Here is a 16,935-nt window from a genome sequence, read left to right as displayed (position 1 = left end):
TTTAATAAATAGTGGTATATTTTAAGCAACCAAGTACCACTGTTTAGTGTCTTCCTTTCCTGTGATGAACATATCCAAATTTTTTAATTCTTAAACCCTTTTTGTAAGTCACAGACCAGATCCCTGAGATCAAGCTGAAAATCACAGTGGCAGCCCATAATGAAAATTCTGTGCATTTCATTAAACCTTTTTTTTAAAGATCCTGCAGGTTGTTTGACCGTAATATAAATATTTGTCTGTTTTTCTGTGTTTATATTTAACACATAATTATTGTGACTGGTAAAGTTTGAAAGCCTGTTTGTTTTCCCAGCTATATCAGCCAATGTCAAAAATCCAGTGGGTCTTGCTTCCCTTCAGGGATTAATTGAAGGGTTTTGTCCATAGTGACTATTTTACTTTTGCAGCTGTTGCAGACTCAGAGACAAAGTTTATTTAAATAGAAGAATTAAGAGGAATTGCAGCTATAGGAATCTGATCTCTTAACTTCAGTTATGTAAAGTCTGATTTTCTGATGTGACATTGTCATCTTACCTTGTGAAGGTTTTGGGGGTTTTGGCTTCAGTCGGTCCCAACAGCACTGAATTTTCATTGGGTTTGTGTTCTGAGGTGAACTAAAAATCTGCTAAATGTATGAAACCCAGTGTTGTACAGAATTACAAAAATCACCCAGAGCAGTAGAGGCAGAGCTTCATGCTTTATTTTCCATAATTTCAAATAGATTTTTTTTCTATTTTAAAGCCCACAGCAAGTATAAATAACTTCTTTTACCTTTTTATTGTAAACATTTAGGCTTAAAGTGATATAACCAACAGTTGAACTCAACAGGAGCCAGTGATCTGTTCACATACAGAGAAAGTGTAGTACAGGCAACATCCAAAATATTTTTTTCTGGCAGTTCCTTCAATCCATCAAGTGTAGAAGATTTTTAATTTCCCTTTAACAGTTTTGTTCTGTAGTACAACTTCAAAATTTTTCATCTTTTCTGTGAAAAAACTAATGCTTGCATTTAAAGTTATTTTACAGTTGACTTTTTAATGTATATTTTGATTCATTCTCTGCTCCAGAGCAGCACAAAATGGTAAAAGGAGTTCATCCAGCAATGTAAGCTTTCTCATATGGAATTGTTTAAAAATAATGATGGAGTGAGAGTTGAAAGCAAGCTAACTTTAACCTTTGGTAAAATTGGTCAATCTTCTGATTGCACAGAGTCAGAAAAATTCTGTGAGGTATCATATGCAGTAATTAATTTGGGGTTATCATTTCACTGTGAGTGTACTTTTCTGTTTTGTACAGCTGAAAAAGCTAAGAGTGAAATTAGGAAATTCTGGTTGGCAGGAGGAACCGTGCTCTCATGCGATCCTGTGGCAATAAACATTCTAGTTACTCGAGTGTAACTAAGGGATGGTTAGCACATTTTGGCTTCTGCATCCTGCAGAGCAAATCCTTGGACATCAGAAGGCATTTGGAAGTGAGGAATACCAGGGAGCCCAGACACAAAAAGCAGAGCTGTGCACAGGGTGGTCCCAGAGCTGCCAGCTCTGCCTGCTCCCGCAGCCAGCCGGGTCTGTGCCCCCTCCCAGCCCTGTCTGTGCCCCTCCCAGCCCTGCCTGTGCCCCCTCCCAGCCCTGCCTGTGCCCCCTCCCAGCCCTGTCTGTGCCCCCTCCCAGCCATGTCTGTGCCCCCTCCCAGCCCTGTCTGTGCCCCTCCCAGTCCTGTCTGTGCCCCCTCCCAGCCGGGTCTGTGCCCCTCCCAGTCCTGTCTGTGCCCCCTCCCAGCCGGGTCTGTGCCCCTCCCAGTCCTGTCTGTGCCCCCTCCCAGCCGGGTCTGTGCCCCTCCCAGTCCTGTCTGTGCCCCTCCCAGCCCTGTCTGTGCCTGCTCCCAGCCCTGTCTGTGCCCCTCCCAGCCCTGTCTGTGCCCCCTCCCAGCCCTGTCTGTGCCCCTCCCAGCCCTATCTGTGCCCCCTCCCAGCTCTGTCTGTGCCCCCTCCCAGCCGGGTCTGTGCCCCCTCCCAGCCGGGTCTGTGCCCCCTCCCAGTCCTGTCTGTGCCTGCTCCCAGCCCTGTCTGTGCCCCTCCCAGCTGGGTCTGTGCCCCCTCCCAGCCCTGTCTGTGCCCCCAGCTCTGTCTGTGCCCCCTCCCAGCCGGGTCTGTGCCCCCTCCCAGCCCTGTCTGTGCCTGCTCCCAGCCCTGTCTGTGCCCCCTCCTGGCTGGGTCTGTGCCCCCTCCCAGTCGGGTCTGTGCCCTCTCCCAGCCCTGTCTGTGCCCCCTCCCAGCCCTGTCTGTGCCCCCTCCCAGCCCTGTCTGTGCCTGCTCCCAGCCCTGTCTGTGCCCCCTCCCAGCCCTGTCTGTGCCTGCTCCCAGCCCTGTCTGTGCCCCCTCCTGGCTGGGTCTGTGCCCCCTCCCAGTCGGGTCTGTGCCCTCTCCCAGCCCTGTCTGTGCCCCCTCCCAGTCGGGTCTGTGCCCTCTCCCAGCCCTGTCTGTGCCCCCTCCCAGCCGGGTCTGTGCCCGCTCCCAGCCGGGTCTGGTGTGCCAGCAGGACCTGGAACTCTGCAGCAGGGACCTGCCAGAGGCACGGCTGGCAGGGCTGGCAGGGCCAGGCGATGGCTCAGGAGGTGTCTGCTGACTCCATTCACACACACTCACTCAGAGACCACAGAGCTTCAAAATGAACATTTGGGATGAGGATTCCAGATAGAAGGAAAGCAAAGCCCCGCCATAAATTGTTGTGAAGTATAGCTCCACCCAAACACACTTAGAGCTCTAGTATTTTTTCCACTTTTTATTCTTTGTGGAGTAAATCTTAAGGTCCTAAGGAAAACAGACACAACTAAGTTGCTTTTGTTCTTACTGTGGTTTACTAAAGATCTGATTTTTCTCTCAGTGGTTTGTGGACTACTTATGCTGGCTGGAGTGGGTTTTGTGCAGCACAGGTGTCCCTGCAGTAGGCCTGGGACATTGATCCTGGGGGTAGCAGCAGAGGGTACAGCACTGAATAGTTTTCTCAGTAGCATTGAATATTCACAGACTGTAAACAGAAATAACTCAGAAAACGGTACCATAAATGCTAATTTCAGACGAGATCACTCCTTACATCATCTGACCTACTGCTTTGTAAAGGTAAAGATGTGAGGGGACAGTGGTGGGAACAGATGGGTGCCAGCAGAGCAAGTTGTGTACAGCCAAATACTGTCGTGGCATATTCACCTGAGCTCAGGCTGCTCTGGGGCTGGGGAATGCAGGTTCATGATCCTGCTCTGCCTCTTTCCCTCCCTTTGGTCCCAGGAAGCGATGGAGTGCTGTTCACAGACAGAAATTCTCGTGGACAGACGTGGGTTTGGGTAGGGTGGTGCTTTCTTGCCTGCTTTATTTGCTTCACTAGGAAAAGTGAAAATTATAGAACAAGGTGATGGTTGCCAAAACTCAGTCCTTGCTGAGCTCATGCTTTAGTTTCTCTGTTGAAGACATCTGTCTGTAATTGTAAAAAGCAAGATTGGTCAGCCTGCCTAGAATCTGTGTTGGAAGTGTCACTGGAGCCAGTGTTTGTAACAGAGGGGTGCAGGGTGCTCCAGGTACAGCTACAGGAGAGATTATTGAGAGGTCTTCTAGTCCAGGGGAAAGCTCCTCACTGGTTCTGCTCACAGGAATATTCTGAGCCCTCTGAGTGTCCAGTCTTTGCTGTCTTAAACTGAGGTCTTCAAACTTACAGGTTATTTTAGAAAATGGTTCTGGTTTTCACTTCTATTTCCTTTGCTTTTTAGTAGTTATGAAAGGGAAAAAATACTCTAATTTAAAAGTTGTCCTTTTATAATGTTTTCTCATATAGTCTGTCATATATTCCTTTAATTATAAAAAGGAATAATATGTACACTTAATCTTTCTAGTCTCTTTTGATATTGACACTTCCTTCTTTTTTTTTCCTTTTTTTTTTTCCTTTTTTTTTTTTTTCCTTTTTTTTTTTTCCTTTTTTTTTTAAGATGGAAACATAGTAGATGGAGTAAAAACCAGACGTTGATGTAGCATATTTTCATTGTTACTCTTTGCTATGTTTCATTATTTTAGCGTTTCCTTTGATTACCAATATTGACCAAATGTGTTTCCAAAATGACATACAGGTAATTTATGTTGTGGATTTGAATTAGAATTCAGAGAATATAAAAGTTGCTGAATTATTTTGGGGCTTCACTTTGTGCTTGCCTACTCTCCACACATAATTTAGCCTCCAGGGTAGTGATATTCTGAGTCTTCCTTAGTAGTTGTCCTGCATCATCTTCTGGGTATTAATGTGAAAAAACATGAGTAGTAAAAATCATGGAGGATTATGTGAAGTGTTTTTGAAAGTCTGGATGTGAGAATGGGAAGGGCAGTCCTGAGTTTTTTGCCTGTCTGTGCTGATGTCCTAGATAAGCAAAAACCTTCTCCATTATTTTATGTGCATACCCAAAAGATGGCAGAGAAGCGCAGTTCCCGTGTGCACAAGCTGTGCTGGTTTGTGCTTACCTGTGCTGTGCTGCCCTGCTGCAGTCTCCCAGAACAGCATCTGGCTGAAGTAAGCAGCAGTGTGTTTTCCTGCTGCTCCACCACTTCATTCTTCAGTTCCTGCAGAGCCCTTTGATTAACATCATCTGTTCCCAGTAACTTATTTCGCTACTTAGGTAGGCAGTTCGTTCAGTGCCTGCAGCCCATCACTGTGGCAGGAGAGGCTCTGGGGAGTTCTCCCACTGCTGCTGGCTGCTCTTGCAAGCAGCAAAGGTGAGAGCAAGCTGCTGACCCGAGGCAGGGCTGGCCTGGAGCCCCTGCGTGCCCCCAGAGTGCCCCCAGACTTCACGCTGGTAGCAAGAGACAGGCACAGGAGAGAAGCAAGATCCTGAGCGATACAGCTGTGCTGCAGTTAAAGAGAGCATGAGAGTTCCCTAATTATTGCAAGTCTTCTGGAAATGCTGTGGTTTCCTGGCACTTGAGGCATCAGGTTTTCCCTGGTTCCCAGCTCCCAGTTTCTCTAACGCTCCCTGGACGTTCCTCCCGGCCGGGCGCTGCTCCCTCTCAGCCGCTCACGTTTCCTTGGCAGGTCCTGGAACATCTTTGACACGGCCCGCCAGGACCCCACGGGGCTCACAGCAGCCCTTCAGGCCACGGACCTGGTGGGAGTGCTGCACATGCTGTACTGCGTCCTGCTGCACGGCTCCATCTCCGACCCGCACACGGCCAGCCCCAAGGACAGCTACGCCGCCAACACCGTCCAGGTGGCCATTCAGAGCCTGCGTTTCTTCAACAGCTTTGCTGTCCTCGACCTGCCTGCCTTCCAGGTAACACGTTTCCAAACTTCTCCTAGTGTTGATTATATCTTTATGTCTTTAAAATCTTAGTTATTGAAAGAATTTTTAAAGGTTAGGTTTTGTGCGTAAAATTTGTAACTTTTGTTCTGTCTGCCATATAGCTGTGGCTGATGAATTTAACCAGAAGGTGAAAATTTAGATTACTTTAAATGCTGAAACCAATCCATTGTCTTCTAACTTCTTTTTTTCTTGTTTCTAGCATAGTACTGTTTATATTTATTAAGTCCCAAAAGTGTAAGAAGAGAAATCTTACTCAAAAGGACAAAATAACAGTTTTTCTTACGTGAAAGGATTTGCTTGTTTTATAACCACATATTACATTTTCCAGTGCTTTCAGGGACCACTTCCTTTAAGATTGTGCAGTTGAAACTGATAATCACATGATACCATTTTTTAGCAAGTAAAATTTTGCTGATCAAAAATTGGAAAATATATTTTCATAATTTTTATTAAATTAAAAACTAAAAAGTGCTGCATTTTGAGTCCTGAGCAGGACTACTTACCTTTTTCTGTGAACAGAGTTAAAGTGTAAATGAATGATTTTGCCATAGAAACACTGGTGCGTTTCTCAGGTAAGTTGGTGAAGTTGTTTTGTTAATATAAAACACCTGTCAGAAAGCATTGCTTTGAAAACACATTTAGTAGCATCAATCTTACACAGTTCAACAGAACAGGTTTCTCTTTCATTTAATGTGTAATTTGTATATGTTGCACCACATCTCCATCTGAAATGCATTAAGCTCAGCGAGAGCTTTTCACAAGTGAAGAGTTTTGTGTGGCTCCCTCAGTTGGTGTTTCTTGCCGTGGATATTCAGTACGTGTGGTACAGTCTGTAAGCACAGCAGCAAAACTTCTGTGTGCAGCAGTGTTCATCTGCAGCTCCCAGCCCGTCAGGGGTTTTACAGAAGCAGGAAACTGCCTGGAGTTTCACTGCACACACTACTGACTCCCAGTGCTTTCTGTAAATCAGGGTGGTTCCCCCCTACACCTCCTTCAGCACCTCTTGGTTTGGGATTGGCTGTTCCTGCCTTGTGTAGGTATTGGAGGTGTGTGCTAGAGTCAGGCTGAACTGGAACAGGAACAGTTTGCAGGGGAGCTGCAGGAAATCACATTGGCTGCAGGGCTGCTCCCTGACAGCCCAAGAAACCACAGTTCGTTGTTAAAGCACCATCTCCTGCTTCCCCTGTCTGTAATTATCCTTCTACCAGCACCATTATATCTCAGCTTTTATAATAAACAGATCATATTAACTTCCAAATCCCATGGTCTGTGGTAGTCTGTTCTACCTGAAATGCTGGAGGTCAGTGACTACTGCATGAGGGGTGGCCAGAGGCCCAGCAGTGGCAATTGCTTCCCTGGGCTCATGGACACAGGGCTCTGCTCAGGGGGTGTGCACCCAGCTGTTGGCTGTGGCCACCGTGTTTGCATGGACAGGCACCCTGGGGCAGCCTCAGCAGCTCTCCATTGCCGAGCATTAATGTGATTTGTTTCTGTAATGTTAGCAATAGCATCCACCTGAGGCAGTTTGCTGGACACCCTGACCCTTTGGGCCGTGGCAGGCTGGCAGACAGCAGAGGGAAAAGCCTCCTTTATGCACTGTGTGATCATTATCTCTCAGGGATAGTTTTATCACAAATTAGTAGGACTGTGGAATAGGGGGTTCTGATTAGCAGAAGAGGTCTGGTATTCTCGAGTTTGTATTAGCACAGATGGCTCATGGGTATATATTTCATTTAATTTGACAGTCTAAACAATTGAAAGATGGTAGTGAGAAACAGCACAGGGTCCTGAGCTGATATTAATTCTGGCTAAAAAGGAAGCATAGTTTCCTTGAAAAATTAGTTTAACTTTTATACACAAACTCAGGTGCCCTTTGACCTGTTGTTATCAGGGGAGGTTAAACCCAGAGTGCTGGGTCACAGCATGCATGGACAGCACTAATTAAATAAGGATGGACCTGAGAAAGTGGCATTTACATGACATAAAGCAGTAAATGGTGGCTGCATTAAATTTTGAAAACACACTGACTTACCAGAATGCTTGAAGTTCAAGATCAAAAGCATCCACAGCTGAGCCTGGTTTCGTTGTCAAGGATCCTGCTTTTGCTGGGTGTATTTGGAATTCAGTAAGACTAAACCATGCCACAGCCTGGGATTTATGTATATGTATTTACCACAGGCTACAAGGTAGAAAATGAGGAAAACTCTGAAATGAACGAGATTTTCTCAGGCCTGTGTTGCTGTTTCATTAGAGTCAGGGGTCTGTCATGCTCATTCCTTGTGCTTTAGTTTTCCCCTTTGACCCTGTGTCGCTCTGTCTGCTTGACATGTTTATTAAATAGAGGCTGTAGGCTGCACAGATAAAATCTAATTCTGAATCTCCACGTTACAGCAATTTGCCTACTTTTAAAAAACATCCCAAGAAGGTTTGCAGCTGAGTGTTCTCTCCTTTTGGATGTTTCTAAATTTTGTAATGTTTGAAAAGTCATTATTTGTTATTCATCATTGTATTCCATTCAGAGAGTGAGTTACTAATGAGAAATGCATTTTGCTCTGGTGCAGAAATGAAGATGGTTTGGTTTCTTTTGCTTATTTCTAAGAGATATTACTAAATTTTCCTGGATTGTGTAATGTATGTCAAATGAAATGGTCAACCTAATGCTATGCTGAATGTCAAATAAGAAGAATCCAGTTTTTCCTGTGTCCCTTGAAAATTTGAATTTATTCTTGCTTCTGTGGCTTTTAATGTTATATTCCAGTTGTGCACAGTGAGCAGCTGAAAGAGATCTGATTCTGGCCTTTCACAACAAAGAACATAGTCTGCACTTTGCAAAATAAACCCCAGAAGGGTGCAGTTGGTGTGTATGCAATTCACACAAGTTGTAGAACATAGTGCTGAGTGTTAATTCTGTTTCTTGGCCTGTCTTTCAGTCGATTGTGGGAGCTGAAGGGCTGTCCCTGGCCTTCAGGCACATTATCAGCTCGCTGCTGTGGTACTGCTCCCAGCATACCTGTGAAGGATTGCTGCACGAAGTCATCATCTGTGTGGGCTACTTCACTGTAAACAACCCAGATAACCAGGTAAGGCAAATGGACAAGGGGAGCAGGAGTTATCAGGGGCACATTTAGTCACGGATCCTTCCAGGAAACCCATCCCCTCAGCACTGGTTTGGAATCACTTGGGATTCCTGTGAGCACAAAGGGATGTGTTTGCAGAAGAGAAACTGAAGTTTTGTGTTAAGACAAAGACATTAATTTTGTGTGTCCATAAGCAAACTCCCTTTGGAGTTCTTCTGCTGCCGTTGCACTGATTTGAACTGGCCTTGCTCCCTGCCAAGGTATTCTTAGCTACTGATACTTTTAATTCTAAGTTAGCTTCACATCAGCTTGGTCAGATGGTTGTGGTACCCAAGTTAAACCTTTCTAAAGCCAACAAAGCTACTCTCCCATGAAGACTTGTCCTTGGGTGCCAGTGTAGCTGTCTCCCTGCTGGCCAGTGCTCAGGTCTAAGCCATTCTTCTCCATGAATCTTTTCAATTAAAACTAAATGCCCTATTTAAGAACAGCGGAAATTCCCCTTTAGCTTCCTTAATTGTCCACTTTTGCCACTGGACTCTATGACGTCTCTTACTGGCTTAAAGTAACACAGGCACAAAACTCAAAAAAGATTTCAAATATATCAGTCTTAAAAATCTCCTGGTTTCCTCATCTTATGTGTAATCTCAGGATGCATTGGGCAGGGCTTGGCACTGGCTCTTTGAATACGTGAGGCTGACTCTGGATGTGTAGGTACTGCATTACAGTGCCCACATGTTGGGTACCATTCCGTTGAATGCTGCATTTTGTTCAGACACTCACTGGGTTCTCTCACTGTGCTTGTACTACCTGGTTCCTGTTTTGCTTTTGGGATAGGGGTTCAGGATGGGGTGAGGAGCTCAGTGCCCTCAGTTCAGCTGATGAGCAGGAGGAAGTGTTAAAACTTGTTAGGAAAGGCTTTGGAGAAAAGCTGATCGATACCATTCTTACAATTATTGACTATAATTGGAACCCTGTAATATCTTTATGCTGCCATAAGTATTATATAATTCTGTAGTGATGTTTCTGTGGGATTGGCCAGAGGTGGAGGGAGGAGCAGCCTCTCTACCCTGAGTGACCAAATCCCAGTCAGGATCTGGGGCTGCCTGTTGGCAGCACTTGAGGGTGGCCGTGTTAAACCCCGTGTGGTGCTGCTGCCCTTTGAGTCCTGTGCTGCCCAGCGGGCCGGGCTGGCTCCCAGAGGTGCCAGCACCCCGTGCTGCCTTCTCTCTGCCGTTCAGGAATGCCTGCCGTGGCACACAGCTCCAAGCAGACGTGCATGCAGGGGATTTCTGCAGCAGTGCCAGCCTGCAGTGCAGGTGCCTGGGGGAGGTCCGGCCGTGGCGGGCAGGCACCGGGCCTGGCAGTGGCCCTGGGGACACCGAGGGACAGCCTTTGGCTGGGGCTGTGCTTTGGGTCCTGCAACCTTCAGCTCGTGCTCCTGGGGCTGAAAGGGGCTTCTGAGCTCTCAGGGTCAGGCTGAGGCTTTCAGTCAGACAGCCGTGTCAGTCCTTTCCGTACCCTGAAACGTCTCTTTCTGGGTGCTTTGCTTTGGAGATTCCATCTCAGGTGCCATGACATGCTTAACTTCTTCAGTAATTTCTAATATTCCTCAGTAATAAGATTTTCACTGAGTGCGAGGCATTTAGTCCTGGCTTTTTTGTTTAAAAAGGCATTTTGAAAAACTGAAGCTTTCCTTACTCAGGTACTTGAAAGATACTGGGAATGTTTTTCAGTGAAAGGAAGTAATTTTTCTTTTACTGCCAGGCAAAGCAGTACAGCTTTCTTATGGTCATTATTTTAAGGTGCTCCTTGTGTTGTGACTCCCCCTAGACAGGCTGCTTTTCATGAAGAGGGAAGTGCTTTCTTTTCATTCAGTTACGGTTTAATTTTTTATTACATTAAGAGCTTCCAGTTTTTTCTTTCGTTGTTGATCATCTGGGGAGTCTTACTAAAAATAAAAAATTGGTCTCACAGTGAAAGTTTTCAAATAGTAGGCTTGAGGTCCTGGCAAGTACAGTGTAATAAAAATAGATACACTAGACTTGAGCTGTGAAAACAAATTTCTGTAAAGCCAGATAGCTCTATTTAGTATTTGAATCAACTTCAACTGAGTCAATAACTGACGTATTTCAAGGCAGATTCAGGTTCTTCTTGCAGTCAAATGTGCATTTGTTTGGAAACTTTTGTAGTTTAAAGTGGTTTCCTCTCTAAATTTGTATTTCTTATTACAAACGGAGGTGTGTTTTCATTCCTTTCAATACTTAAAACGAAAAAGGACGAACAGTTGTGTTTTCAGTGTCCCTTTTTGTGGTTCCTTTGTCTATCCACATCAACAGATAAATATCCAAAGCAGCATACTGGAAGAGGGAAAAAAAGACAACTTTAAACAAAACAAAACAAAAAGGCAGCTCCCCGGTTTGGAGAATAGATAGATTTCTAAAACAGAAATTTTACAGCCTGTCAGCCTCAGCACTGACCTTCTGTAGTAGTGCTGTGATTTAAGTAAGTGAACTACGACCACTATGCAATCAAAATCATAAGAGGGCAATTTCCTAAATATTTCACATTCATAGAACAAAATCTTCCAAGAGCATCATGTGCCAGTCATTTAATCTCATATGGGTTTGACTTGTTTTATTACGCCGTCTGTAAAAGTCTTTGTGCTCAGTTGAGTAGCAAATGAAGGAGGAAGGAGGGCAGTGCTTTTCTCTTGAGCAGAGTGGAGGTTCAGATTTCCCCACAGCCCTCGGCCCCTCCAGTGTGTCCCACACACAGAGCCCTGCCTGGGCTCCCACTCGGTGTTTCCACCACGCCTGGGTCTCTGGCCAGGCCCCCGTGATTCTGTCGAGGAGCAGAGAGGACAGTGGATCCTGAGAAACACATTCCTGAGTGTTTTGATAGTGCTTGCTCTGTTTATTTTAAAAAGACTGTGATTTTGCTGACTCTGCCCACATATAATATATTAGTAATATTCCTTTCCTTCGTTCCCATTCTGTTTTAACATTCATAAAGCTTTTCCAGGGCAGCTGCTGTCACTGAAGAAATAAATCAGTTATGGAAGTGAAAATTGCAAAAAGCAAGGAGTGTTTCTGTAATATTTGAACTGCTGCAAGGCCAGTGGTGAGGCCCAAGCTGCCCTGTCTGTTTTGTGTGGGCAGGTGAAGTTGTGTTTACTGCAGAGCCAGACAGCCCCTGCTGCACAGCCAGCTCAGCTTTATTGGGCATCTGCTCCTCGGGAGGGATGAGCAGGGAAAAGGGATTCTCTTTTTCTGGCACATTTAATCTACTGCCATACAAAAACAGGTCCCATGACACCAAGGATAGACACGTAACGCTAAACTGTGTAATAAACATAATGTCCAATCCTTCAATAGCCAACCCACTATATCAGACTGTAGAATTACAGTTTCTAATTAAAATGTTCTTCTTAATTAAGATTATCCTTCTATTTCATTACATTTTTATTCCCTTTTATTGTTTGATTTAATTAGTCTAATGAATATAATTAGTGTGTGCTGTCAACTCACCTTATTTGCATATTATATTGAATAATTGAATGTGGTCCTGTAATTAAATTAACAGGAGTGACAGATGATTTGCTTTCTTTCACATTGCTGCATTGGGAATAGAAATCTTTCCATATTCATTGCAGTTAGGGAATATTTTTCATCTGAAAGTCCTCACAAATCAGATCCTCAGACTCAGGATCTTGCTGACAGGCTCCAAAAGAAGTTGCATTATTCGTTTGCATTACTATGCCTTTATTTAAATAAAAATAGCTTTTGTTCTCCCAGTCTTTGGTAACACTGTATTTAGAGTGCTCTAGAAGAATCCCATCAACTTTAAGGATTTGTAAGATATGAACTGTATGTTTCTAGAAGATACTATTGCTAGATTGCAAAACAAAATCTCTGCTGAAGGAGTCAGGAAAAAGTGTGTGCAGCTTTTCTGAACTTTGTTATAAAATTAGGCTTGCAGATAGAAGTCAAAAATTGTCAGAAATTTTTAAAAAATGTACATGTGCACTGTGTGTCCTTGAAGAAGGGATTTCATTCCCAGAAGTCTTCCAGTTGTGTAAGCCTAAGTTATTTCTCTGTCCAAACCCTCTATCCCCAGACATTTGTGTTCCTAACAAGGTAAGTTATTGTAAACTCATAAATAACTGAAATGTTAATATCTAATAATCCATATGAAAATGGATTCATTCTGAAAATAGAAGCACGTGGAATTAGATGTAATGGTATCAGTCACCTACTAGGAGTTACTCCTTGCTATAAAGGTGTGAAATATTTGTTGCAAAACATGTTTCAGCATCCCAGCTAACTCCAGGCAAAGGAGTAAGGAGCAGTGAGATAACAGGATATTTTGGCAGGGACTTTCTCCCATGTTAATATGTAAAACATCACACAGCAATATCACAGGTAAAAATATAATGTGTAAAGAAATTGGAATATTGTGTGGTAGGCAGAGTTCTGAAAGGATTTGAAGTTTAGGACTCACTTGTGGCACCCAAAGCGTGGTAGTTAATCCCCCAGAAAGGTTTCATCCCAAGATTATTTTCCTTTTTTTGTTAAATAATTGACTTATAGTCATATTTCCTTCTAAGCATTTCTTTCATGTGATGAGTCCTTTTTGTGTCATAAAGTAGCAGGAGCCCTTGTCATACACAGTGTATACATATCACAAATATAAATCTGTGTATGACCCATCCTAGCTGTGCTTACAAGTACTGGGCTGCAAGGGACACTTACAAAGGGACTTGGGATGAAAAGGGACCTTCTGGAGGGAAATTGGGAAATTATGCTTTTGACAGAGTTAGTACATAATGCGTTTTAGGGAGCCAGTTTTCTCTAGTGTTAGCAGGAAGGAAGTAAAATACTTCTAAAATGGAAAAATTGTGAAAATCAGAAGTCAACAGGAAAACTTGCAAGTTACAAAAATATGTAGAGTTTCCATATGGATTGTTTATTAGAGGCCATCATTAAACTTTCATAGTTTATGTTGCTTTTGGGGCTGTGGAACGACTGGAACAATTTTCATCTGGTAGGTGGACTTTATGAGAATACAACACAAAGAGTAAAGGTGCAGGGATTGGTAGTTAACGTCCCTATCTGTAAGTAAACAGGATCTGAAATTACTTAATTCTGATTTTGCTAGTTTCTTCTCAAACAGGAATTTTCAGGAGTATTGATTTTATGTTGAGGTTATGAGTTTTTTCTTTAAAACTTTTTTTAAAAGCCCCAAAAACCCCTGCTGTTTTAAAGCTTTATAGGTTCAAACAAGAAATATGCCTGGTAAATTTTGTGGAATAGCTGATTTTGGCAAGTGAGTGATTCATGTGAAGTTGTAGTCTTGACTCCCATTTCGAAGCACTTCAGCTTGTGAACAGAACTCCCCAGGGGATTAAAGTGCCCGAGTTAGAGCGGAGTACATTAAGGCAGCTCTGTAATGTGTGCTTTGGCTCTCGCAGCCTCACATCCTCAGCCACATAAATTCACTTAAGTGAACCAATGTCTTCAGCAAAGATGGCATTCCTGTCTGGGCAGCCAGGGAAAAGATGCCTTTTAGATAATTTGTCAGACACCTTTGTTGTTGTTAGAGCTTCCTGATGAACTTTTTCTTTTAAAGAATGATCTATGACAAAGCAAATCAAATATGTCAAGAAGCATTTGGGACTGCACATTTCACGTGTCACATCTTAATTGTATTTCTAACATTCCAAAATGCATCCTGGATTTTTTTGGGGTTTTTGAGAGGATGTGGGAAAGGTAATTTAATATGAGCCAAGGCTTAGCATGAAGCAAAGCGTATTTAGTTTCAGTTCATGATGACTGGCTGAGTCCTGTAGGGAGGAGAAGAGAGAGTGTACAGGAATTAGTGTGAGAAATTAATGCATTTGGATTTATCTTACTGTCCTCCTGTCAAACTGATAACAGGAAAGAATAAACGTCTCTCCCAATGTCATAAAAGCCATTACTTTCAACAGCCCTCAAATCCAGTCCATGACGGAGGCTTGGGAGGAGAGGGAGCAGTGGGCTGATGCCGCCTCCGGAGAGCGGTGTTCTAATCTTACTCCTGGGTCAGGATAAAAGGAGTTTGGTGGTCTCAGCTTAATCCCCAGTGGAACTTCGTCCACATCGAAAAAACACCACAGAGTTTGGCATAGTCCTGCTTAAATTTGCAGTTTGTTCCCAGCTCAGACCTGGGCCTGGCTTTGGCCGGGGGCAGGAGCTTGTGCAACGCTGTCCTCCTGCCTGCTCCCACCCAATGCTCGCCCTTTGCTTGGGAACTGCTTTTCACACTGAGACTTAAAACAAAGTCTGCAGCCTGCAAATATTCAATCGGCCTTGCAAGCTATTGTCTGCATGGCCTGGTGTGAGGGAACTCCCTGTGCCTCTCTCCTGAGCTCGGGGGTGTGCAGGCTCCGCAGGGCGCGCTGGCTGTCCCGCCTGGCCCCACGCAGAGGCGGCAGTGGCTGCTCTGTGTCCCAGCAGCTGCCAGTCCTTCCTCGGATGCTGCTCCGAGGGTGGCAGCCTGCAAGAGGCCCAGAGACGCCTTCCCAACCCGTTGTGTCGTGTTCAGCTCAAGTCACACTTGATTGAAGCGATACTGAAACATAAAGAGCAAAATGCATTCATGGAGTACTCCGGAAAATACTGCTTGTCTTCCTCTCCCCTTAGTAAAGGGTAAATTGTACTCGTTTTTCGTGGCAGAAAAGCACATTTTCTTGCTCTCTGTTTGAAGCTTTGTCTCAGCTAGCTCTGTAATATGTCCAATGGCTCAGTGTTTCACAAGCTTTTTGGTTGATGATTGGATACTTTGACAAACCCTTTACATTTCTTGTGGAAGCGTAAGACAAAACGTGCCAGGATAATTCCAACACTGCATAGCTCACTTGTGAGTGGAGTTCCGGAGTGTGACAGAAAAGGTTTGCTTTTGAAGAGAGAAAATGCTCTGAGACACACAAAAAGATTTTATGTGTTTTAGACTGTAATGTTTGAATTATTCACACCTTCTGGGGATTTTGACCAAAACTAGCTCTGTTTCCAAGGATGCTGGCAGGAACCTCAGCCAGTAGTTTGCTTGAACTTGTGTTGACTGGTTCTGTTTCTTCTCTGCCCTTTCAATCGTCTTCTCTCAGATCACATGGATTTCATTGGGAGTAAATGAGTGGAGAATGGAGCCCAAAGCAGCAGCCTGAGTTTGTAGGCAGCTCATCATGGAAGCTGAAGATGTTATCTGAGTGTGAAGATGATTCCTCAAAAACAGTGCAGGGCTGCAAAAGCTAATTCTAATCTCTTCAGGGCTCAGAATAATACCTGAGGATTCCAGATGTGTCATGATGGGGTTTTTTTAATCTGACCAGATATGTATTTCTCATACATTGGATCAATAATAATATTTTCTGAATAAAAATTATTAGGCCAACACTTAAACATATGAATCTTTTGTTACATTTTTGTGGAAACAATGAAGCTTAGAATTTTCTAGAAAGCAGTGATAGCCTTTGGTTTAACAGGGTCTGTAAATATATGATTAACATGAAGTGTAACAACCTCACATTGAAATGTTTATTTTTATGTTAATAAATGCTAAAATGCGATCACTTTGGAAGTTAGGCTTTTCCTCGATGCTTTTTCCAGGTCAGATATTATATTGTTATTTTCTCCTGTAGCCTGGACAAGTATTAAATTCACAGGTAACCTCAATGCATATAAGAATTGCTTGTTTAACTAATACTTGTTTAACATTATTTATTTATTGCTGAATTTAATCTTACATATACTTTATTTGTTGTCTTATAACTAAGGTGACCTGTTAGTTGTCATTTTGGGCTGCATTTTTTCAAAAGCTTTGTATAATGAACTTTTGGTAGATTTTCCACTAGCATCACTTTTGATAAACACTTTTACATTTTCAGTGCATCACTGTCCTGGTGGTTGGCCCTTGTCGTGTTCTAAATGTTCATATGTCTTAGGATGATTATACAAAAACTGATGGGAGAATTTTTTTCCGTGATGTATACACAGAGCACCCCTGAATCTGCTTAAACCATAGAGCTCTAAAAGGACAATGCTTAGAATGTGGTTTATAGGAAGACTGATGTTATTCCTGAACACCCTTATCTTCTCTCTGAAAGCTCACACATGACCTAAGAAAATAAACACTGGGATTTTTCAAATAGACAAAATTCTGATTTTTACATTTGACTGTATCATTCTGGAACTTTCTTTTTGCATGGAAATGGTGCTTTGATTCCTGAGAAATGATAGGAGGAATTTAGAACATTCTTTGCTGAGAGCTTTGCCAATAGTGGAGTTTGCAAAATGGAAAGAAAAGAGCTTGACCTTAAAACAGAAGAAGAGCCTAAGTGGTGACATATTCTGCTGATTAAATACTAGCAGAATGAGATCTGTTTATATAGAAGCAAAGAAATAATGCAGATCTAACTTTGAAGAGAAACTCTGGACTACTAATATAAAGACTTATTTCTTTTGCAAAATTATATATAACCTGTTATCAAACA

General features: G+C 43.3%; 1 protein-coding gene across 3 annotated transcripts in view; it reads left to right on the top strand.

Moving 5' to 3' along the window:
* Window positions 1-16,935, top strand: part of SCAPER (S-phase cyclin A associated protein in the ER) — a 137,659-nt gene that overhangs the window by 109,882 nt on the left and 10,842 nt on the right. For all 3 annotated transcript variants that reach the window (XM_063412436.1, XM_063412435.1, XM_063412434.1), the window contains exons 28-29: window positions 5,064-5,301; window positions 8,262-8,411. In XM_063412436.1, the coding sequence (XP_063268506.1) occupies window positions 5,064-5,301; window positions 8,262-8,411 (388 nt within the window). The remainder of the gene's footprint in view (window positions 1-5,063; window positions 5,302-8,261; window positions 8,412-16,935) is intronic.

This window comes from Prinia subflava, chromosome 15, assembly GCF_021018805.1.
Source record: "Prinia subflava isolate CZ2003 ecotype Zambia chromosome 15, Cam_Psub_1.2, whole genome shotgun sequence".
Taxonomy (NCBI): Eukaryota; Metazoa; Chordata; class Aves; order Passeriformes; family Cisticolidae; genus Prinia; species Prinia subflava.
This window is presented reverse-complemented; position numbering and strand designations above follow the sequence as displayed.